Below are 25,977 nucleotides of genomic sequence, written 5' to 3' on the forward strand. Positions count from 1 at the left end.
ATATTCATGTAATAAGCACAGCTTAAGTCTGAAACATCTTAAACTACAGGTCTATTATGAGCTTTCTCATTTTTCAAAAACATCTTAGAACTAAAACATTAAGTCTCTTTTAGAAAAATGAAAGCACCCTGATTTATCAGAGCTTGAGAGACTACATGTTTTCTTAGAATCAACACCTCACCCCTCGCCCCATTTCCTGTAGCCCTAACTAAAACCACAGACTGATTTCCATTTTATACATGCTTTTTTGTACAGCAATCTAAAAACACCTGATCACAGCTTACCAAGGGATGAAATGTTTCACTGGAATTTAAAAACTGCCTTTTGAATTGTATCAAAAAGTCCTCCACTTATAAGTAGCCACAAGATTTTGTAGACCAATAAAAATGTACACATCTGAAGTTTTTCTCTGTAAGTCTGCCTTCTCTCCAAGCATTTGATAGCCATAAAAGAAAAACTAATGTAACTCACTCCAAATTATCAATGATGATGAGCAAGAGCATGGTAAATTAAGATGAACATTTTAAAGGGCTTATTGGTATTAAATTTTCACGTGCTCTCATATCAAACAGAAAGTGCTTAAAACATAATTGCATAGCTTGACAATAATCATAAATCAAGCACCTGCATAACCACCACTCCGGTCAAAAAACAGAATACTGTAGCACCTCAGAAGTCCTCTAAAAGCCCCTTCCCATCAGCATCCCCAACCACTCTCCTGACTTACACAGTCACATTCTTGCTCTTCTTCAGTCTCATCCCCTTAAGTGCACCATTAAATGGTATTCTATTAATAGTTTTCAACTTCGTATGATTGGGAGAAAAACTGTATTACTTGTTATCTGTCATTTCTTTTGCTTACTGTTTTAAAGATTCCGTTTATTTTGTGTAGCAGCAGTTTGTTTTCACAGCTGGGTCATTTCCAGTTTGGGTCTATCACAAACATTCTTTTATACCCATCACTGCACAATATGTACAAGTATCTCTTGTACAGAGTATGCACCGAGGAACAGAACTGCTGGGTCACATGCAAATTTTCTACTTAACTAGATAATTATTCTCACTGGCAGTGCTGTGCCACATCCTTATCAATAATTGGTACTGTCACATTTTAAAGGATTATCAGTCTGGTGAGGAGAGAGGAGTTGGGAGGGTGTAACCTGGAATAGTTTTCATCTTCATTTTTCTGACTAGTGATTGAAGATCTTTTCATGTATAAGATTTCCTCTTGGGTAAAGTGCCAGAACTTCCTTTAAAATGAGTGTTACTGGAGAAAAGGGTTGGTGGGAATGTAAACTGGTGCAGCCATTATGGAAAACAGTATGGATGTTCCTTAAAAAACTAAAAATAGATTTGCCACATGATCCAGCAATCCCACTCCTGGGCATATATCCAGAGAAAACTATAATTCGAAAACTTACATGCACCCAAATGTTCACCGAAGCACTATTTACAATAACCAAGACACGGAAGCAACCTGCATCCACCAACATATGAATGAATAAAGAAAATGTGGTACATGTATATACAATGGAATATTACTCAGCCATAAAAAGAATGAAATAATGCCATTTGCAGCAAAACGGATGGACCTAGAGATTACCATCCTAAATGAAGTCAAAGATAAATACCACGGTATCATTTATATGTAAAATCTAAGATACAATACAAATAAACTTATTTATAAAACAGAAACAGACTCACAGACATAGAAAACGAACATGGTTATCAAAGGAGAAAGGGGATGAGGGAGTGAAAATTACAAGCTACTATATGTAAAATTGACAAATAAGATCCTACTGTATGTAACAGGGAAGTAAATTAAATACCCTGCAATAAGTCATAATGGAAAAGAATATGAAACAGAATCCATATATATGTATAATGAATCACTATACTGTACACTAGGAACAAACACAACATTGTAAATCAACTATACTTCAATACAAAATTTTAAACTTAGAAAAGGTTTTATTGAGATATAATTGACATCATACAATGCACCCATTTAAAGTATATGATTCAATGGTTTTTAGACATATTCACAGATATATGCAACCATTACCATTTAGAACATTTTCATCTCAAAAAGAAACCCCAAATCTTTAAGCTGTCACCTCCCTAGCCATCCATTCCCAGCCCCCCAGCTCTATGCTAATCTGTATTAATACTTTTCTTTCTATAGCTTTCCCTATTCTGGACTTTCACATGAACTGAATCACTTATTATGTAGGCTCTTGAGACTAGCTTCTTCACTAATGTTGCCAAGGCTTATCCTAGCTTTAGCATGTATCAGTCCTTCATTCCTTTTATAGTCAATTAATAGTCTATTGTATGGATATCCTACATTTTGTATATCCATTCATTAATCCCTTGATGGACATTTGCGTACTTTCTACTTTTAGCTATTATAAATAACTCTGCTATAAGTATTTGTGTACAAGTTTTTGTGCAGACATGTTTTTCTTAGATATATACCTAGAAATGGAAATACTGGGTCATCTGGTAACTCTTGTTTAACCGTTAAAGGAAAAACTGTTTTCCAAAAGTGACTACACCATTTTACACTTTCATAGCAGTGCAGGAGAGTTTCAATCTCCCCACATCCTCATCACTGTTTATCTGGTTGATTTTAGCTATCCTAGTGGTAGCTCACTGTGGTTTTAGTGTGTGTTTCCCTGATAACATTTTGCATCTTTTCATGTGCTTATTGGCCATTTGCATATCTTCCTTGGAAAATTATCTATTCAGACCTTTGCCTTTTAACTGGGCTGCCTTTTTGTTAATGGGCGGTATTGAGTCATGTCTGTTTAGTGATTTTTATAGTTCTTTGTATATGCTGAATACAAATATTTTATGTGGTACTAATATGTTCTCCATTATGGATCTATAGCTGACCCTTGAACAACACTGATTTGAACTGTGTGGGTCTGTTTATACTTGGATTTTTTTCAATACATACTGCAATACCATATGATACACAGCTGGCTCAATCTATGGAGGCACAACTGTGGATATGGAGGGACTGTAAAGTCCTATGTGGATTTTTAACTGCACGGGGGCGGGGGGAGGGGGCGGAGTTACTGTCCCTAACCCCCATGTTGTTCAATAGTCACCTGGTCACCTGTAGTCTTTTCACTTTGTGACATCTTTTAATGAAAATCATTTCCCAATTTCAATATAGCTAAGTGTATCAAACTTAATGGAACGTATTTGACTTAAGAAATCCTTTCCAAAGCAATTTTCATATTTCCCAAATAGTCATAAAAATATTTCCCCATATCATTTTCTATAGAACTACAACGTAAAAAACTTGGTTGTGTTTCTATAGACATTTAGGTAGAAATTTCACTGAAGTTAATTCTTATATAAGATATGGAATAGAGATCTGATTTCATTTTGTTCCTATATGAATACCCGATCATCCTATCACCATTTATTAAAAAGGCTGTCCTTCCTGTGTTCAGCAGGACCAGCAGTTAAACTCTATTAACCTCTCCCTTAAATCAGGGTTCAATCCGAAATATTTTGTTAAAATCCAGGTTTCTAAGTCTCATCACAGACTGGGGGTGGGAGAATGCCAGATGGGATGGAGGATCACACCAGGACTCTGGATTTATAAGTTCCTTAGCTGAGGTGCGAGCAGCCAATCTGGCTCCTGCCAATAGACGGACACTGCGGAAACATTGGAAATGAGTTCCAGGAGTTCCTTCCAGCTTTAAGATCCCTTGCTTTTTTACAAGTCTCCAGCCTACTTGTTTCTTACCATTCAGGAATATGGAAAAATGTGTAAAAGTCTTATTACAAAGGAATACAACACATTATCAAATTCTAAAAACTAATACATGATTTTATTTATAATATTCAACATATTTGCCTACTATTGCTCATGTCCATTTACGTATTCCTCAGTTACAGCTTTCATTTTTCAAAATAAACATTTTTGAAAATATACTCAGGGAGCGCAAAGTATACTAAATATTTTACTAATTTGATACCCCATGGGCATCAATTGCCAACAGCATGGAAAAGGGGTTAATATAAAACAATACAAAAGCATTACAAACAATAGCTTATCAATATTATCTTCATTCCATTAGTGGAATTGACTCACGCAGTTACCTTTATTCGGGAAATGATTTCATTTACAAAACTATTATTCTTTGCGATCACCTCAGCTTTTAGCTGTTTTAACTTTCTTGTGATGCTTTCTTCTGACATTTCAGTAAAGGGCACTTGCTTTACCTTGGATAGAAACTCTTGAATAATTTTTTCACCTTGCTGAAAAAACATGTGAACATTTCATTAGTCTTTTAAAAATGACTTTTCTAGAAGTCACATTAAATAGTCATGACTTGTTTCATTACAATTTCAATCTAAACATACCACCCAATATTTAAACAACATTCTTTAAAATGCACACCATTTAGAATTTATAGCAAAGCCCTCAGTTGACTGTATTTCTTCATGGCAAGTCATTAAAAGGATATTTATATTTTCAGCTGCTAATGACAAAGGGACTGAATATTTTAGTAGTTTCCAAATCCCTCAGGTTTTGTAATTGATACATAACTTAGCCTTCTGGGGAAAAAAGAACTCAAGGTTTACAAATACTGTGAGGCATAAACAGTCACTGAAAATTTAGTAATCATACACACACACACGGGATGTTTCTTCTTTGTTTATTTTACTGCCTAGTTATTGCCACTCTAAAGAACACGGTTATTACTTGCTCTGTGAACCACGGGCAAATTCCTTAACACATAGTCCTCATCCATAAAATAGGGACAATAATATTATGAATACAGGGCTGCTGCGTGAATTAGAGTTAGTATGTGCACGATGCTAAGAACGGTGCCTGGCAAAAGGTATAATGTTTATCACTACGTATGAAACAGAACTAAAGTCTGCTTCTTACCAGGCAGCCAGTTGGCCATATATACCTTAAAGGTGAAAGGTAGATAATCCAAATGAAAAGATAAAGAAGAACTCTATCTCTGTTAAATAAAAAGTGCCTTTCCCCCCAATAAAGTAAAATCTAGACTGAGTAACATTGATAATTCTGTGTTATATGTCTCCATTAGCTTAAGAATTTTTAAAAAATTCATTGTAAGTAACGTTATCAAATCTATGATTTCTGTTCTAATTGGAACCAATTACATAAAGGAGTCTACCTAATCCTGGATCGTGGATAGCTGTGGGGCTGATACTAAGACCATTTCACATCCAGGATGGCAATCTTCCCTAGGTAAAACTATTAACAAGTTATAATACATTTCTCCTGCTGTACAGACACAACAGATATAAACCTTATCTTTTAAGTTCAAAAACCATACACATCATCTGTTATTGTAACATCTATCCAAATAAGAACAAAAATTTCACTGGGTAAAAGCTAACAATGTGACAAGAAGTTGTCACAATGCATTATCACAGCAAATGCTGCCTGAAATAAATTAAGATTCTTTTATTTTTGTTATTATAGAAAACTATTAAAAATAATCCTTCAATTTTTAAAAAATACACTGGGCAAATAAATGCTTATACCTTTCTGTGTGGACATCTCAATTTCACCCACCACTCAGAAGGTCCAACCTAAGATCCACTTCTCCCACAAGAACTGGAAAGCCCGCCCACAGAGAGCTTTCCTGAGTAAACACCTGTCGCATTCTCTATGACATGTTCACTATTACTACATCCCCAACGAGTTTCTAAACAACTGGAGGGCAGGAACTGTGTTTATTTATTATCTTAACTAGTAAGCATTTGAGTAAATATGTAATTTAACGGGACTTGATCTATTTGTTTATAGGTAAGTCAAAGATGTGTGTGGGCTTCTGTAACTCCTCTGAATTACATATTTTAAACCTACACTAATATTCCTATCCTCCTACTTTTGAAATCTGGAACTAGAAATGATATTTTTATTTATGCTGATATGTGTAGTGATGAAACCAAAATGATACAGATGGATTCTTTGACATGCAAAGAAATGCAAGTAGAAACCAATAATGAATGATCAATAATTAAATAGAATCATACAGGGGAAAAAATAACTACAAGAACAATCTGACAAACCTCTCTTTCCAGATAGCACCTCTTTGCTGCTGGTTCCAGTCCATCACATTCTTGTGGTTTCCCAATATTCTGAAACTCCTCCAACTCCAGGGCTTTCTGTTTAGCACACTCTATTACATGCCTGGGGAAATTAGCAAGCTCAGCAACATGAATCCCAAAACTTTGATCACAGACACCTACAAGAAATTTGGGGAGTAGGAAGAGAGGGCAATTTATGTAAATGGAATTTATTTTTCTCACTCTGTCAATCAGGAAACTTACTCTTGCATTATTTCAAATGCATTAGCCAAATGTTTCAGTGTTACTTAAAGGAATTTTATTTAAGCCTCCAATGAAAAATGATTATGACTTGGCATACAGCACTACATTTTATCCTTGACAAATGGGAATAGGAAAAATTACAAAAACAGAGAAAAGGCTTGATAGATAATCCTCAAAGGTCTAGACAAATAACTGAAACTGAAGAAAAATTAATCAACACAATATCTCTGAGGTTTTCTTATTTCAAAAGGGAGGAACTAAAGTACTATGAAAAAAAAAAAAGAGATAAATATAAAGTGTCTCTAATTAGGAGCAACATTTATTTCAAAATATACTTCATATGACAATGAAATTTTTGACCCAAAAGTAGACTAGTAAGTTTACAGACGAGGCATGTTATCTTCACCCCTGTGGGCAGAAAATAACTGACTTAAGAGATTCCTTCCAAATGTTTAATATCAATGATGCTCACAGGGTTATCATGGAGCTCCCATTTTTGCCTCAACTGTAAATTTTCTTTTGGCCTAGTAGACATGCCAAGCATTCTGGAGCTGGATATTTTACACAACTTAGAGAAACAAAAATAAAATAGAAGCAAATGTTTGATAAACATCCACAGTGAAGGACAAACCCATTCCTATCTTCACCTGATTTTCTTCAATATTTTGAACCCATTTCTTTATCACACAAAAAGACTTTTTAAAACCCAAACCTCAACTTCATGCTATATGCCAGGTCTAACCAAGAGTATCTATATTCTCTATCAACAATAATGATGCAAATAGTAACTCAAAAGGATTCCTACAAACATAAGCAAAAAAGAATTAAAAATAGTACCTCATTTATGTACAACCAACAGGTAACAGAAAAAACACGTTCACGGAAAATCAAAAAGCCATCTGAAAAAGCTATTCTGATATCTAATGAAATGTTAAAGCAATAAAAACTTGTATAGTACGTTCATCTCATCAATGTCAGTCATCTGATTAGTTGCCAGACCCACTAACGACGAACTTTTCTGAAAGGTTGAAATACCAACACATAAGTCGAAACTACCAATAATTTCAAGACCTCTGGAAACCCCAACTTTGAGCTGCTTATATAAAAAGGAGTAGGAAATGTCAACCCACTCCAGCATTCTTGCCTGGGAAACCCCATGGAGAGAGGTGGGCTACAGGCCATGGGGTTGCAAAAGTTGGATACAACTTAGTGATTAAACCACTACCACAGCTATTTTGACAAGAAAATATGGTGACCTGAGAAGTAGTACAAAATCCCTGACAATGTTCAAGAGTATAGACCATGCTTTTGGTGACTGCTTTAAAATGAATGGTTCCATTATGAGACATAGAAATGTAAATAATGTACCCATGTCCCTGTCCCTACACTGTAAAGAGGTAAACGTGTTCTGTAAAAACATTGATAATTCATCCTACCGTAGAATAAAGCAATTACTAATGATTCCAAGGGCAGGAACACTGGATTTACAGTATACCAGTGGAACATGCTCACCTTTCTTCACCTGATATAGCATAGTTAACGTCTCTTCAGTAGTTAGCGCTGTGACATGTAGATTATTAACAGTTGGTATCTGATTGGCCAAGGCTGTAAGTTCATGAAAATGGGTTGCAAACATGCAAAAAGCACCGATCTTTGTTGCAATGTACTCTGATATAGCCCACGCTAATCCAAATCCATCATAGGTAGAGGTTCCTCTTCCCAATTCATCTATGATTATTAAGGAATCTTTGGTTGCAGACCTGAAACATAAAATTACATGAAAATTTCCCATGACATAGCATGTGGTAATGCAAGAAAAAAAAAATTAAGGCAATACAATGAAAAAAGTGTGCCACAAACGTTAACAAATTATAAAAGGAAACAAATAGTGAATAAGTGTTTTTTAAATTACCAATCCCACTAGTTCTAATCTAAGAATTTCCAGATAAAGCACTTCTTAACAATCAAATCAGTCAAGATTTAAAAAAATAATGCCCAAAGAATATGGGACAAGGCTATGGTGATACTCACATACACAGCTGATGGTCACATAAATTCTGTGTGCCTGCTACAGCCCTGCCAACACCATGTATTAGCATTTTCTTTTCTCTTTAACCAAATGTAAGAAGGGGAACTTTACCAATTACTATACTGAATGTCTGTACTGCTTTTGTAATTCCCCACAAAGAATAATCAATACATAATTTATTAAGGATCTACTATATGCAGAGTACTTCAGAAGACTCCAAAAAACAGAAGGCATAGCCTCCCTGTCTTCAAAGAAGCTCCTAAAAATAAAATAAAGAAAAGAGATTTCATAACCTCTCAAATAAAAAGCTAATAAATTACAGGCATGTCAAAGAGTCTGAAGAAACACTTGTGACCTTAGGCACATGAGACAAAGAAAGTCAGCGAAGAAGTGGAATTTCTGTTAAGGGCATGTAAAGATTAGAAAAGGAAACAGCAAGGAAGGACCTGTCCAGGCAGTGTGGCCAATGTAAGCAAAAGCATGGCAGTGGGGAGACTTGTAAGGTGAACAACTACTAGAAACCTAAAGAAGACAACTTTAAAAATCAAAGACAGGCCTTCCCGGGCGGTCCAGTGGTTAAGACTGTGCTTCCACTGCAGGGGGCATGGGTTCAGTCCTGGGCTGGGGAACAAAGATCCTGCATGCCACACGGTACAGCCAAAAAATAAAAAATAATAAAAGAAGCTTTCCACAACCATCTCCCTTTTAAGATAATATAAAGTGGGACTTCCCTGGTTGCCCCAGCGGTAAGGAATCCACTTTGCATGCAGGGGTTGCAGGTTTGATCCCTCATGTGGGAAGATTCCTCATACCGCAGGGCAACTAAGACCCAACACAGAAAAATAAATAAATAAAGAGTTTAAAAAAAAAAGACAATATAAAGTGCATAAAGCTCACAGGAAAACTATTAAACTAAATAAAAGACTGCAGATGTTTCAAAGGACAGAGACATCCATATCTACTTTCAAGAGCCTGGGAACTGTACTCACCTGAGGATAGAAGCAGTTTCTAACATTTCAGCCATAAACGTGGAGACTCCTTTCAACTGACTGTCACCAGCCCCTACGCGGGCCAAGATGCAGTCCACAATGGACACTTCTGCCCACTCACACGGCACGAAACACCCAATCTGGGCCATGAGAACTACCACCCCAGTCTGGCGAATATATGTTGATTTCCCTCCCATATTGGGACCTATAAAACAAATTATATCACAACAAGAAGGTTATTAACTTATTTTTGCTAATAATAATAATTGACTATTAGCCCTAAGTTGCACATTGATGACTCTCTTGTGATATAACACATGAAAAGCAGACCACAGGCTGCCCAAAGGCATGAACAAAGTCCCTGCCTTACACTAGTCTCTGAAACTATGCCATTTTCTGTTCAGACAAACCTACGCTGTGCCCTTCTTCAAAAGGACCCATGAAAAATATATCTTATCTATAATCTGACTATGGTCTAGGAAGACCATATAGATACTGCCCCACAGCTCACAAAGCTGCCTGCAGGATAACTTTATGACATTCAGGAAAGCAGTACTGGCCTAATTGATTAATTAACTAAACACTATTAATTCATTAATAATGGATCTATTAGAGAATGAATCAGTGTGATCAAATCCTTCAAATCGAGTAAACTCCACACTAAAACCCAAGGACATGACCCACTTTTGGAAAATGTGAAATTTACCAGTCAATGGGTTAGACCATAGGTCCCCAACCTCCGGAAACTAATGCCTGGTGATCTGAGGTGGAGCTGATGTAACAACAGAAATAAAGGGCACCATAAATGTATTGGGCTTGAATCACCCCCAAACCATCCCTTCCCCCACCCTGGTCCGTAGAAAAATCGTCTTCCGTGAAACTGGTCCCTGGTGCCAAAAAGGCTGGAGATGATGGGTTAAGTTATAAGAACAACTCAAAAATCCAATTAGGGGAATAAAATATAATCATTGACTGTTTCCGAAACATATTTACCCAAAGACTCCTACCACCCCCACACCCTAACACTTCTGTTTTCTAGAATCTGGTTAAGATCTCTCAAAATGATTTAGTCTGAGACATGCTACATTGGTCTACACACAAGTCCAATTTTTTTAGTTTCACTTGAATATAGTATTGTGTCTTTAAAAGAACTGCTATCTGAAGCTGAAGACATTCCAGCAGCTAATTCTGCTTGACCTTCAATGACCTCACTACTGAAAGGTCTGGCCCAAAGGTGCACTTTGAGGATGAAGAGATGTTTATTTTTAAATGCACTGAACCCCTGGAACAGCAGTTTCATTCTTGTTCATTCATATATTCACTCACTCACATATTATTAATATATTACTAACTAGTAAGAAAAAGCATTGTTTTTCTACCATCAAAGACTAGGATTTTCTACATCAACCTAAAATAAACATCTGCTCCAACATAAACAAGGGGAAACACTATTCCCCAAAAGCCCATAAACAAGGTTTTTACCAGTAATGATGTGGAACATCTGTTTATCTTTTTCAAAGTGAACATCATTAGGAATAAATGCGACTTCATCTTGAACTTCAACACAAGCATGTCTGGATGCTTTCAGTGTAATTCTCCCTCGTCCTTTTTCCAAAATGACTGGCCGTACATAGGGAACAGGTGCTGCATTGGACACATGAGCAAAGCTGACAACAGCATCCAGCTGAGCTAACACATCGTTGAGTGTCTGCATCGGTTCTACATAGCCTATGTGGAAGATGGAATAAGAAAAAATACAGATAAGCAGCTTTAAGAATAAGCTCAACCTGACTCCACTTGTGAATTCAAAGTCCATTTCCTAATTTATATGCTTCTAAAAAATTAACAGAGGTTTTTGCTATAACTAAACATGAAAGAACACCTAAAATTCAACAAGAGGTTAAAACGTCTTGTCACATTTTTCTCCCTACTATCAACAGATTTCAAAAATCCCTTACCAAAATCCATTAAAATACAAAAGCACATGGCTGCTTATATAAAGAAATGAGGCAGAGGTTTAAAAAAAATAAGAAAAAGTTTTCATGGAAGCACGTTCATGATATATTGCAAGTAAGAAAAGCAGGGTGAGGCACACTTCTAAATTTTAAGAGTCTGAAACCAGGATGGCATTTCACAATTGCCTAAGAAACCTGCAAACACCAGGTAATAAGATATAATGGGACTGTCAAGATTGTTACTTGAGGTTTTTTCCTGCCTTGCAATTAAATTTTAGCATCAACTTAGATCAATAATTGTCACCTAAAACACTTTCAATAAGATTCCACTCTGCTACAGCAGTAAAACTAAAAGTTATTACATACATTAAACAGTCCCTCACACATGCTAGGCAAAGCATGATTAGCCAATAAAAACGGTCCAAATTTTTAGAACAGATTCTAAAATTTTAATAGGTTGGAGGGGTTGGTATAACAGGCGCCTGGGTCATGTGGAACTATCACACGGATATCAACATGTCCAGAGCCTTAAGAGACATTCAAGAGAACACTGTCTCATTTTAGAAAAATACAACATTATGAGCTTAATCAAATGGCAGGAAATCTGATTCATCTTTGATTCCCTTATCCCCCATAAAAGTGAGAAAATAAAAATTCATGTATAAGTGGCCAAATACAAATAATTCTTAATGTTTCACTTTATTTACTCCTGTTTTACCTAACGTATAAAACAGGGGGGAAGGGGGGAGTTCTCATTACCCTACCATACAGCAATAGGAGCTTTTGAGAATTCCTTAAATATTAGTGGAGTACTTATATAATTCTCACAAAATTTCTAGCATACTAACATGAATAGGTTTATAATAAAAGAAAACAAGTCTCTCAATCAAGAGTAAGTATTTGGTATCTCACATCAACTGGTTCTTACAGCATCACCTTTTCTGGTTTAAGAGTATGATAGAAAATTAGAAAAATGATCTATTATTTTTATTTATTTTTATAAATTTATTTTTATTTATTTATTTGGCTGTGCCAAGTCTTGGTTGTGCCATGTGAACTCTTAGTTGCAGCATGTGGAATCTAGTTCCCTGACCAGGGATCGAACCCAGGCCCCCTGCATTGGGAGCACAGTCCCAGCCACTGGATCACCAGGGAAGTCCCTATTATATTTTTAATAAAGATAGTTTACAATGTATATATTAGACCAAGAAGAGATTTCATTTCAATTCAAGGTGACTCCAAATACAAAACCTTCTTTTCAAACGTTACAATCTAACAGGTTTAACCTACTAGGTGCTTAACGAATATTAGTTAATATTATTTTGGGGGAAGACTTCCAGTTTGAATTTATGCAGTGTATTTTTAGGGCCCTTACAAGTGTCATCTAGGAAGGAACATAATTCAACTAGAAGAAGATAACCATGCTACAGTGATCTGATTAACACCAAACAAAAATGTAATCTTTACAGATCTCATTCATCTCAACACAAATATAAGGTATAATAAAACCCTTTAAAAGTATTATGCTTCTTTCTAATTCACTATAAAAATTTATAATAGTAAAAGAATTTACAAAATTATACATGCTTATACTTTTAAAATGACCTATTACTCCTAAATAACTCAGTACCCATATCCTGAGAACAAGTAGGAGGACATCCTCCTACTTAATCATAGTACATACCCAAGAAGTATGACACCAATACCTTATTATCTTAAACTTTGCCAAGTTGTCCCAATGGTGTCCTTATAGCTAGTCCCCAGGTCCAACCCCTAGTCCCAGATTCAATCAAGGATCATCTTCATGTCTTTGACTGTCCTGTTGCTTTAAGTCTCCTTTAATCTGCAGCACAATCTGCTAATCCCTTCTTTGCTTCCACGAAACTGACACGCTTTTTGTTTGCTATGTTTTGGCCAAGCTACATGGCACATGAGATCTTAGTTCCCTGACCAGGGATAGAACCCTTGCCTCCTGCACTGGAAGCATGGAGCCTTAACCACTGGGGAAGTCCTGACACTGACATTTTTAAAGAGTGCAGGCCTTAAAAAGTTTGTCCCACGATCTAAATTTATCCAACATTTTCTTCTTGTTACTATTCAGATTAAATTTTTTTTTTTTTTTTGGTCAGGAACACTACAGGCCTATCTTGGAGATATTGTAGGTTCAGTTCCAGACCACTGCAATAAAAGGAATACCACAATAAAGCGAGTCACACAACTGTTTTGGTTTCACAGTGCATACAGAAGTTATATTTACACTATACATTGCTAAAGAATGCTAACCATCATCTGACAAGGCAGAGTTGCCACACACCTTCAATTTGTAAGACAAAATAAGACAATACCTGTGAATACAACGGGGTATACCTGTACACAAGTGATATCATATCTTTTCCTCGACATCACATCAGGAAGCACATACATATAAAGTCATTTGTCAAAAAAAAAGTCATTTGTCATTGGTGATGCCAACCTCGATCAGTTGGCTAAGGTAATTCTTCGGTGTGTTTTTTTTAAGGCACAATAAAAGTTATGCTCAATATACACACACGATGATAGGCAAAGGCTTCCAGCTTAACACATCACTACCTACCCTGTGCTATATACATTCATTCCACACTAACGGCAATATCATAGAGCCAAGTCAGGCTGTCCTTTCAATTATATGACAATCATCTTGGGAGCTCCCTGGCAGTCCAGTGGATGGGATTCAGCACTTCTAACTGTTGTGGTCTTGGTTCAATCCCTGTTCAGGGAATTAAGATGCCGCAAGCCACAAAACATGGCCGGGAAAAAAAATAAAGACAATCATTTCTAACAGGTGTCCTCAAGAACAGACTCTGAAAATCTATGAAATGGCACACAGAACTCAAAAAAGCTTGCTGTCTATGCAATTTCTATTTGCTTTTCAGTGATCTGTATCTCCATAACCTACAGCATGAGCCCCTAGATCTAAGGTATTAGTGCCTTACAGTCCCTAGTGCTTCTTTTCCTTGTTATAACTACAAGTTTTGTGCTTTTCTGCCTTTGTTTTACAGAATATTACAGAATATTCCCATTCCTTAGCCTGCACTAGTTCATCTTTCTAAGTACGAGAGCAACTTCCAGTTAATTTTCCTAATGCAACACAGCATGCATTCCTTCAGAGGAAGCGTAACACAATAGTCACAGTGTGCCGTAGCTTTAAAAACAACAACAACAACAAAACAACAAAAACCCACTCTTCAAACAGCCCAATATTATTTCTGTTACCAAAATCTAGGTCATTTTCCGAACATCTAATGTATCAGTTCTATTAAATTTACCTGAAGAAATATTGACAATTTCTTTAACAATGGCATTCTGGGCTTCCTCATATTCGGTTTTATTTTTGGTATACTCTTCATTGAGAGAAGTCAGTTTACTGCAAATCAAGATAATGGTATTATTAGAAATATTAAAACATCCACTGGAGGTAATGTGCACTACCTCTGAAATATATCCAGATTATTCTATAAAGCATCAAAACAATAATTAAAATGGAAACATCAGTAGAAATTGGACAACTCATTAGGCGTGGATGTGACTGGAATTCAGTGTGTTAACATTTATGTTGTTTGGAATGGCCCACTGGCACAATTCTTGCTATAAAAATTATTCCCTTGAGTAAAATTCTGATCTGTAATCTTTTCTAAAATATTTAAATGGAGTAAGTCTTCATCCCTATTAGGATAGAGGCCATCTTCCCTTTTAAAATACACACACAAGCTGCACTATTTACAACACCCAAGATATGGAAGCAAATCAACTGCTCATCAACATATGAATGGATAAAGATGTGGTATGTGTGTGTATTACTCAGCCATTAAAAATAATGAACCACTTGCAGAAATGTGAATGGATCTCAAGAATATTAGGCTTAGAGAAATAAGTCAGAGAAAGACAAATACTGTATGATATCACTTATATGTGGAACCTAAAAAATAAAACGAATGTATACAGAAAAACAGAAACAGATTCACAGATAGAGAAAACAAACTATTGATTACAGTAGTGAGAAGGAAGAGGGGAGGGACAAATTAGGGGTGTAGGATTAAGAAATAGAAATTACTATTTTAATAGATAAGGAACAAGGATATATTGTACAGCACAGGGAATTAGAGCTATTACCTCATAATAACTTGTAATGGAGTGCAGAACTATAAAAATATTGAATCACCTGTACTGCTGAAACTAATATAATATTGTAAATCAACTATACCCCAATTAAAAAACAACACACACACACTCCACACAGTTTCTCTTATTACTGTAGGAAACTGTCTTTTCATACTGAAAGTTGTCAAAGTAAGGAAAATGTCTTGAAAACAATCTTACTGAGTGGTTTAAAGAGAAAATAAAAATTTCAGGTTGAAACAAAAAATGAAGAAAAATGAGAATAGAGAAAAAATATTCACTGGTATCAATGGAAGGGAATTAAGTTAAAAACAAAAAAACAAGGTGAGGGGCTCACAGTAGATTCAAGAAAGAGGCGAAGTTCTTATAAGAAGGAGGAAATTAGTCAATCAAGGCAGGAATTGTGAGCATGATGCAATCAGCCAATGACATAACACACATATACAGCTCAAGAACAGTACAGGAGCACTAAAAGGCTACTGTGAAACAGGCAAGTGGAAAGAATTAAAGGAAAAAAGAGAGAAGCAAAGACACTATAAAAGTGAGATTGCTGTGTGAAGGGAAGAGCTGCCAGAGAGAAAAGGGGTGGGCAGGGATCAGACTGTATAGGCTACGGTACAGATTTTAGATTTTTCCTGATGACAGACATCAGAGGTTTCTAAGAAAGACAACTGTATGATCACAAAGTCAGACCCACGGCAGCATTCAATCTGCGGACACAAATCAATGAACGAATAAACAAATGAACTTCTCACAGCTTTTGGAACCACCGCTGCCATTCAGTTCAACTTCTGGTATTTATATTTTGGTTTGGGTAAGACAGAATTTCTTCAAATCACTCACTGGTCAGTTATAACATATATACATTTCTTGAATCAGGAATACAGTGTGATCAACAAATAGCAACTAATAAATCTAGCAACAGAAGATCTAGGTCTGAGTATCTATGGTTGCTAGTTGTCCGGTCCTGGGGAACTGGAGTTTCAGTTTCTCCATCTAAAGTTGAGAACTATAACCTGTCCTATTTATTTCAGAGAGTTGTTATGAGAAACAAACTAAACAGACACACTGTTTTTCATTACTAGGTTGTTTGAACACCTAGAATAATGTCTGCATATAAGAGACACCCAAAAACACTAAATAAATGGGTAAAAGAGGGGTATATATACAAAAGCTAACTGGAAATACTAAGAATACCCAAGAAGGGCGGGAGTGAGGCTGGCCATAAGTTCTAAAATAATACAGAAGAGAAAGGATATAATGACCTTACTCTCCCAATTACTTTATTTTTAAATAATTCTTTTTCACTTGTAATTTGCCTCAGGAGCTTCCTAACATCAGCAGGAGAAAACACATAAAAAACTACTAAGATTTTTTCCAACATTAACATGATTAAAAAAAAAAAAAACTTATAGTCTAATGAATGGCCTCATTAAAGTTGGTAGCATCTCCCTAAACTAAATGACACATCAATTGATATACCAGAATGACAAAGTTTTCTTAGAAAAAAATAAATATGTGAAAATAACTAACAGAGATACGAAGGGAACTAACTCTAACAGATATGGAAACACACAAAAATGTAATATAATCTATTTCATATTGATAAAAGGATAAGAGAAATACATGAAAGAATAATCTTAAAAACTAACCCAAAGTGCCATTTCAGTGAATGAGGAAAAGCTGAATTATTCAACAAGTAGTGTTAGGATGCCTGACCAACCTCTCGTTAGGAAAAAAACAAAAAAGCTTCAATCTTATTTTATGCCTTGTATCAATAAATAAAATAAAACTTCCTTATCATGCAACATTCACATTTCATCAAAGAATAGTTTATGGAACTAGTAAAGATTTCATTTAACATAGGCTTACAAACCTGTTTGTAAATTTAACACCATTCTTCTGGATATCTACGGTACTGAAATTTTTATTATTACGAAGGACTTTTTCTTCCTTGCACGTTACTCGGAAATAATAGCCAAACTGTGTGCTGGAATCCAGTTTAATCTGTTTGCCAGGATCTAAGCCTTCATGATCAGGAAAAAAAGAAAGAGTATGTCATAGATATGTACAGCCATTTTAAATATAAGTGTTTAAAATAGTTAAATCTAAATAGTGAAAAATATACTTTTATCATTTACATGACAGCATACTGGAAATTATTAATACTATCTGACTGGGAAAGATGAAAATCCTACTTCACTCAAAAAACTACATGAATTAAGGATATCTATAAAATATTTAAATCCCCCTTTTAATGTTAGCCTGTGATGTGGAGCCCGTTCTGGGTAAACCCATCCAAGGATGCAGGGCACCAGCAGTGGAGTAGCTCAGTGTTTCAGATGCTGTGGGCACGAGGGTAGGTAAGGTATGGTGGTTACCCTTGAGGAGTTCTGCTGAAGGTTCTTTAGTTAACCAAAGCCTTTCCCTGGAACTAATGTAGAGTATAATTAAAGAAAACAAATACACTTTCCAAAGAAAAATGTGAGACTCTGAGACTGACAACGAAGCTCTAGAAAAACACTAGGCCACGTACTCTGTTAAGTGTAGGGAGCATCACAAAAAAGGCAATGATCAATCAGCTAGACTAGGCACCTAAGATTTTTTAATTTTTACATTTGTCCTCTCCTCATTCGATCATCAATGTGATCTTTAGACCCAAACCAGGAGAGATAGTATCTTAAAACTTAAATAAATTTATTTGCTGAAGCACGACTATGGAGTACTAGAAACAGCAAACAACTAAAGCCAGATCTCACCTGACCAGGGAGGACAGACATAAAGAGACCATGGAGAGATCCATACAATGAGGATGGTAAATTTCAATATCTTCAAGCCAAAGATTAAATCTAGGATCAAGTTCATATATAAACTCTCCATGGAAACCATTTTTTAAAAAATTTTTATGTGTTGGTATGGGCATATACAAGGGGCTTCCCAGGTGGCACAGTGGTAAAGAATCTGCCTGCCAATGCAGGAGACGCAAGAGATGCAGGTTTGATCCCTGGGTCAGAAGATTCTCTGGAGAAAGAAATGGCAACCCCCTCCATTATTTCTGCCTGGAAAATTCCAAGGACTGAGGAGCCTGGTGGACTATAGCCCACGGGGTCGCAAAGAGTCAGACACGACTGAGCACACACGGGCATATACTGGAGTGATACTGCTCGGAGGGGTCTTCTAATATGCTAAGATTTACTCATTTAACATAAAAGTCAAAGATGCTCATTACAAAGAGGTTTATACACTCAGAGCAAGACAGAACAAAACAGTGTGAGACTAATTAGGGAATAAGCAAGGGAATTTAAAACAATTAATTTTTAAAGTTGATATTAATGAAGTGCTTGGGAACCCCAAAGCCCAATCAATGAACTATTCCTAATAGAATCAGGCTTACAGAGGGACTGTCATTTAAAACAGGTCTTACTTAAAAGATGCTGCAAGGGCAATATGGGGTCATTCGTTTGGCAGGGATGTGGGGTCATCCTGGGATTAGAGACATTGGTTAAGAGATGAATCTGAAGGAGAGGCCAGGCCCCAGATGTAAAGAATCTTCTATGTAAACTTTACATGACTGTAATTTTAGTCAGTAGAAAACAGGGCTTGCACTTTAAACAAGAAAGTGGCATGATCAACTGTGTCTTCTAGCTCCAGTGTGGATACTATGTAGACAAAAGAATTATTCAAACTTTCAAGGACCCATTCTTACCTAGATCTCTGGCTGCACTTATTAATGTTGACTGCATCTTCTTTTCTAAGTCATCCATTATTTCTCTTAATTCACTCAAGTTAGGATCAAATGAAGGTTTTACAAGGAATTCATGGTTTTCCACCTATAAACAGAACAAAGAGTAGCCAAATTTTATCAGTGATGGATAAAGATGGAAGTGATGAAATTCTTTGCTTATTTAAAATTCACTAATGTTTTGAGTTAAATGATTCACTATCTATAAGTTATTCAGTCACAACTGTAAAGGAGTTTTTATTGATTAACAGATGTAAAGAGTTCTATTTATTAGGAGCTGAGACCTCTAGATACACAAAGAATTATTCATATGAAACAGCCTAGTGCTAATGATGCTTTTACCACTAACAGTATACATTATTTTTATCTATATTTTTCCCTAAACAATGTTTAGACTGTAACAGAATGCTTTTTGCCCAAACCAAGGATCTATCTTAGGAATTTCGGAAAGTTAGCCTCTTGAAATCCTTTTTAGAAACAAAACAAAATGACTAAAATTTGAACAGACAAAATTATGAAAGACTATTTTTTTTAAAAAAGAATGAAGTCTATCCACACATATAATAACTATTAAAAAGACCTAATTTCATATAAAAATATGAGTCAGTTTTCTAAAATGAGGAAATTTTTAAAAACTCAGTATGTGAGATTGATATAAATTCCTAATTACTATCCATTTAATCAGAGCATACCTTCTTCACATACCAAAATTGAACACAAGAACGAGGAAATAAAATATTACAGAAAACTAGCAAAAAAGAGAATAAAACATTTATCAAATAACTTTCTCCAATTTAAACCAACAAAAGACTTTATTATATACCAAAATTTTAAATTTCAAACAAAACTAACTTTTTTAAAGGCAAAAGATTTGTAAAAATAGCTTTGCAAAACATAAAAATGTAAAGGTTGACATTTTCTTTTATAAAAAGGCACTCGTTTGCATGTATGAGAAAAACATCAAGTCATTAACTGGGCAAGTATAAAATATACAACTCACAGATGAGAAAATAAGTAGTAAACTAAAGTCATAGAAAAATGCTAAAGCTCCATAAAAATAAAACGCATGAATACTTAAGCACCCTTAAGATATTATTCTACAGCTTTTTTTTTTTTTTTAAGAAAAAGAAACCTACTTCCAAATACTAATGAGGCTACAGTGAAATTAGTATACTCATTCGTTTCTGGTAAGAATCTAAATTGCTATAACCTTAAAAAAACAAAAAAAGCAATATGCAACAAGACTCAAGAGATATTTGTTATCCTCTGACATAGCAATTCTACTCCTAGAAATTCAATCTAAGGAAATAATGCAACAGAAGCAAACAACACATGGATGAATAAGATCTCTACAGATTTATGTTATAAGGCCTGGAAATAATAGAACTCACAATATTTGCACAATGGTACATCAATAGAATATTATACAGATATTAAATAGACAATGGAGATGATTTAGAAACAAGGACCAAGACTTATGATAACTCCAAGGGAAAAATTAATGCTACAATGGTGGATTGACAGTGTTACAGAACTGCCTTCTTCCAACAAAACTTAAGAGAAGTGATGCTGAGCCAGGCTAAATTCCTATCCTCATTCCCACCTTTCAGAAATCCATTGGTGAGTCAACAAAACCCTGAGAAAGCTCACTTAATAATCCCAATCTGGAGAGAAGACCCAAATGAAGCAAGGGAAAGTAATCACTGAGCTCTAACTTACTAAACAGTATTAGGCCACACCCCAGATGGAGTGCCCTTTGGTAATGCTGTACTCCTCTCAAACAATGGTTAAGAAAATATACCACCGAACTAAGTGTTCTAACTTAGAACTGAAGTATTCCAACGAACATGACACAATGACTTCTATGAGTTGTTTTCATATCATCAGCCACTTAGTACCAGAAACACACAGCTATTGCCCTAGACTACACAACAGGAAATATTAATAGAACAAAATAAACCCAGGCTTAGAACTCCAAAATGGTATAAAAAATCAAGAAAAAAGATTAAAAAAAAAAGGAAAGGAAAATCAGATCCTAGCAGTATCACTAAAGTAAAAATAAATACAAATAATACACAAATAAATATACAAATAAAAAAAACTGGCTTAAGACTCAACATTCAAAAAATGAAGATCATAGCATCTGGTCCCATCACTTCATGGCAAGTAGAAGAGGGAAAAAGTGGAAACAGTGGCAGATTTTATTTTCTTGGGCTCCAAAATCACTATAGATGGTGACGGCAGCCATGAAATTAAAAGACGCTTGCTCCTTGGAAGAAAAGCTATGACAAACCTAGACAGCATATTAAAGAGCAGAGACAACACTTTGCCGACAAAGGTCCATAGAGTCAAAGCTATGGTTTCTCCAGTAGTCATGTATGGATGTGAGAGTCGGACCATTAAGAAGGCTGAGTGCCAAAGAATTGATGCTTTTGAATTGTGGTGCTGGAGAAGATTCTTGACAGTCCCTTGGATAGCAAGATCAAACCAGTCAATCCTAAAGGAAATGAACCCTGAATATTCATTGGAAGGACTGATGCTGAAGCTGAAGTTCCAGCACTTTGGCCACCTGATGTGAGGAGCTGACTCAGTGGAAAGACTCTGATACTGAGAAAGATTGAGAGCAAGAGGAGAAGAGGACAAGAGAGAATTAGATAGTTGGATGGCAGCACTGACCCAATGAACCTGAGTCTGAACAAACTCTGGGAGATAGTGATGGACAGGGTAGCCTGGCGTGCTGCAGTCCATGCAGTTGTAAAGAGTTGGACATGACTTAAGGACTTAACAACAAATAGATATAACACAACAGCGAAGAGATACTGTTGAATCAAATTACCTGTACTGACATAGAGGAAAAGACTTGACATAATCAGAGACAATTCACAAGACAGAGATTAAAGTAATTAGAGAGGAGGAAAAAAATATAAGGAAGATACTAGAAATCTTCAAAAACAAAAGCAAAAACTCCACTATCCTAGAAATACTAGATAAAATATTACAAGCATTTTTTTCAAATACGTTTATAGTTAAGAGAAAACTAGATACCTGAGCTCCTACAAAGTAGAGTCAGTCCCCAGCATAAAGCAGGCCACAGGGCCATTTTAAAAACTTACCTCATGAGAAATGGTAACAATTAGAGAAACCTGCCTCCAGCAGCTTGGGCCCTGCCTTTACTATATACAGAGTAGGTGAAGTGAAGTCACTCAGTCATGTCTGACTCTTTGTGACCCCATGGACTGTAGCCTACCAGGCTCCTCCATCCATGGATTTTCCAGGCAGTAGGTAACTGTTAATAGTTTGAACCTACTGTATACAGCACAGGGAACTCTACTCAATGCTCTGTGATGACCTACATGGGAAAAGAACCTGTCGAAGACTGGATACATGTATGAAGTGAAGTGAAAGTTGCTCAGTGGGATCTGACTCTTTGTGACCCCATGGACTATACAGTTCATGGAATTCTCCAGGCCAGAATACTGGAGTGGGTAGCCTTTCCCTTCTCCAGGGGATCTTCCCAACCCAGGAATCGAACTGGGTCTCCAGAATTGCAGGAGGATGCTCTACCAGCTAAGCCACAAGGGAAGCCCAGGAATACTGGAGTGGGTAGCCTATCCCTTTCTCCAGTGGATCTTCCCGACCTAGGAATCCAACCAGGGTCTCCTGCATTGCAGGCAGATTCTTTACCAACTGAGCCATCAGGGAAGCCCAGATATATGTATATGCAGAACTAATTCACTTTGCTGCAGAGCAGAAATTAACACAACACTGTACATCAACTATGCTCCAATTCAAACTAATTTAAATAAACAAATAAATGCCTTCACTTGGATTGGGATCTCAAATGTCTGCTATTTATCTTAGCAATGCAAAAGGCTGCTGGTTGTGGCCATTTCTGTGATCCCCTCCTTCTACAGTGATAGAACTGACAATTTTTCATAAGACATGTTAACTACTAAGAACAAACACTACATTTTCCAGTTTCCCTTGCAGCTGGTTTGAGCATATAATTAAATTCTGACCAAAAGACTGAGCAGAAATGATGTGTACCATTTCCAGAACGTGACCTCCTCTTCCCTCTTTGTCCTTTGCCATTGGCTGGAATAAAGATAAGGAAGTAAGCAATCCTGGATCTTGAAGGAGAAGTAAAGGAGAAGACAGGCTACAGAGATAGTGAGCCTGCCCTGCCAACCCTGTGTTGCTATGCCCACACAGTCATGATAGAAAATTAAACCCCTATCCTATTAAAGCCATTGTTATTTATTTGAGGTTTCTTTTTCAGCAGCTAAGTCTTTGCCAGCAGCCTAATCTTTGCCCAAACAAATGTAGAAAGCTCCAGACTGAGAAATTAACTTAAAAGTGTTCCTGGGCTAATTACATTTGTAGGGTATAAAGCAAAAGCAAATTTTATCTGAGGGGATATATGATTTGCCTGTATAACTTGGACAGGAGGAAGCCAGATAAATGAGTACTATCTAAACATACATAACAGACAAGGAAACAAGACACCATGAGTAAGAGACTCAAAACAATAACAACAAATGACAGCAGAAAGAAGACAAGGAGAAGATTTAAACCCAAGAAATTTTAGAGATGGAATATTAAATATATTTAAAACATTTAAAGAATGAGAATAGAACATGTGAGCAAAGAACAAGATATTACTTAATAAAAGAGTAGACAGACTTAGAAGTGAACCAAACAACTTTTATAAATGAAAAATATAATGATTATTTTTTTTAAATGGACTGTTAAACTACACACCAGAGTTGACAAATTAGATTATCTGAAGTAATCACAAAGCAAGCAGCACAGACACATGCAGAAAAAGAATATAAAAGGCCAACACATTTCTAGTCATAGCATTAGAAAAAGAGAATGAAGAAATACAGTATTTGAGGAGATAATGACTAATAACTTTTCAGACCTGACAAAAGACAAGAATTTTCTGATTAAGAAAATGCAGCAAATCCAAACAGGAAAAAAGAAAGAAACCCACTTTTGGACACAGAGTAGTAAAAGGAGCCAACATCTGGAAACAAGATGGGTAAACAACACAATGGTGCAAGCCAAAGGACAGTGCAACACAATTTCACAGAAACTGAAGAAAAGCAGCTGTCAGTGTGAAATTGTACACTCAGTTAAAATATACTTCAAGAACAACTTAACCCTGTATTTCACCCTTGCTCTTGCACTGTCCTTTGGCTTGCACTATTTTGTTGTTTATCCATTTGTTTCCAGATATTGGCTCCCTTAACTACACTGTGTCTAAAACTGGGTTCCAACAAACAAAATCTGACTAACAGCCCCCCAGCCAATAAAGGAACGCCTAAAGAATATCCAGGAAGAAGGAATGAACAGCAATGAAAATGATAAGCATACAGGTAAATCTAAACCTAACACTGACTACAAACAGTGGAAATCTAAGGAGCATAAAGATAGAAATAAAATATCAGCCAATAATGAAGATATGTAATCTGATCTAAGGTAGTCTAAGGTCCTGATATTTGAGGGGAGATTTAAGAAGATGCTGACAGGTTTTTCACTTTGATGAGCTATGTATACACACCAAAAAAAAAAAAAAAAAAGTTTGTGAATAACTTCAAACCAGTACATGTTTGATAGAATGGAGGAGGAGCATGAGAGGAAACAAATGGGAATTTTTAAAATCCAATCAATATAAAAGAAAGAGTGGGTAAGGGGAACCAGGAAGAATAGGGATCACAAAATAATTTGGTAGAAATAAATCCAAACTGCCCCTTAAAAAAGAGATCATCAAATTAAACTTTGAAATAAATGCATCTATAAGTTTTACCTAAACCAAAAGAACTCACAAAGGATTGAAAAAGATATACTATGTAAAAAAACAAAAAATAAGGACGCGCATTGCTTTATTATCAGACAAAATATATCTAAGGCAAAAAACATTACATAATAATAGGATTACTATTATCAAAGTGTCCCTAAAGATTCAATTCACTGCAAAAAAAAAAATAACAGCTCTGTGCCTTGAAAACGTAAGAAGCAAAATTTCTTCACATTTCTCTTAGTAACTCAGTAGATTAAAAGTGAGCAAGTATCCAATGGTGAAACAGATCACCAGCCCAGGCGGGATGCACGAGACAGGTGCTCCGGCCTGGTGCACTGGGAGGACCCAGGGGGATCGGGTGGAGAGGGAGGTGGGAGGGGGGATCGGGATTGGGAATACGTGTAAATCCATGGCTGATTCATATCAATGTATGACAAAACCCACTGGAAAAAAAAAATAATAATAATAATAAAAATAATAAAATAAAATACATAAACCTAAAAAAAAAAAAAGTGAGCAAGTATCCAGACAATGTGAACCAAACAACTAAAGTTTTATTTAATGGACATATAGAGAACTCTGCAACCAAATTAGGGAGCATTTATAATCCACGAATACATGGAGAATTTTATGAAATTCACACATACCAAGCTTATAAATTTAAAAACTATTTCCAAGCAAATGACAAATCAAAGAACAAGTGATGATGGGAATAAAAGACTCAAAACTGAGTAAGAAATTATACCTCTCAAAACATATGGGATGCATTCAGCTAAAACAACACATAGAAAAGTATAATCTTAATTGCTTACTAAAAAAGGCTGGAAAAACAGAGGCTGAAAGACATCAAAAATAGATGACATATATACGTAAGACTGGAAATTAATGAAAAACAAAACAACCCAAAGGAACAAGGAGGATTTAAATGCCAAAAGTTGGTCCTCTAAAATAAATAGGCTATG

The 25,977-nt window shown here is 35.9% G+C and overlaps 1 protein-coding gene across 1 annotated transcript in view; it reads right to left on the reverse strand.

The window, feature by feature from the left end:
- Nucleotides 1-3,829: 3,829 nt before the first annotated feature.
- The window catches only part of MSH2 (mutS homolog 2), a 79,267-nt gene continuing 57,119 nt past the window's right edge, over nt 3,830-25,977 (reverse strand). Inside the window, exons 9-16 of the mRNA XM_061155464.1 lie at nt 19,174-19,297; nt 17,344-17,494; nt 14,618-14,715; nt 10,840-11,085; nt 9,358-9,562; nt 7,852-8,099; nt 6,079-6,254; nt 3,830-4,281 (exon numbers count right to left, since the gene is read on the reverse strand). Of these exons, the coding sequence (XP_061011447.1) occupies nt 4,111-4,281; nt 6,079-6,254; nt 7,852-8,099; nt 9,358-9,562; nt 10,840-11,085; nt 14,618-14,715; nt 17,344-17,494; nt 19,174-19,297 (1,419 nt within the window). The 3' untranslated portion in view covers nt 3,830-4,110. The remainder of the gene's footprint in view (nt 4,282-6,078; nt 6,255-7,851; nt 8,100-9,357; nt 9,563-10,839; nt 11,086-14,617; nt 14,716-17,343; nt 17,495-19,173; nt 19,298-25,977) is intronic.

The sequence above is a fragment of the Dama dama genome, chromosome 11 (genome assembly GCF_033118175.1).
Source record: "Dama dama isolate Ldn47 chromosome 11, ASM3311817v1, whole genome shotgun sequence".
In the NCBI taxonomy this organism is placed as follows: domain Eukaryota; kingdom Metazoa; phylum Chordata; class Mammalia; order Artiodactyla; family Cervidae; genus Dama; species Dama dama.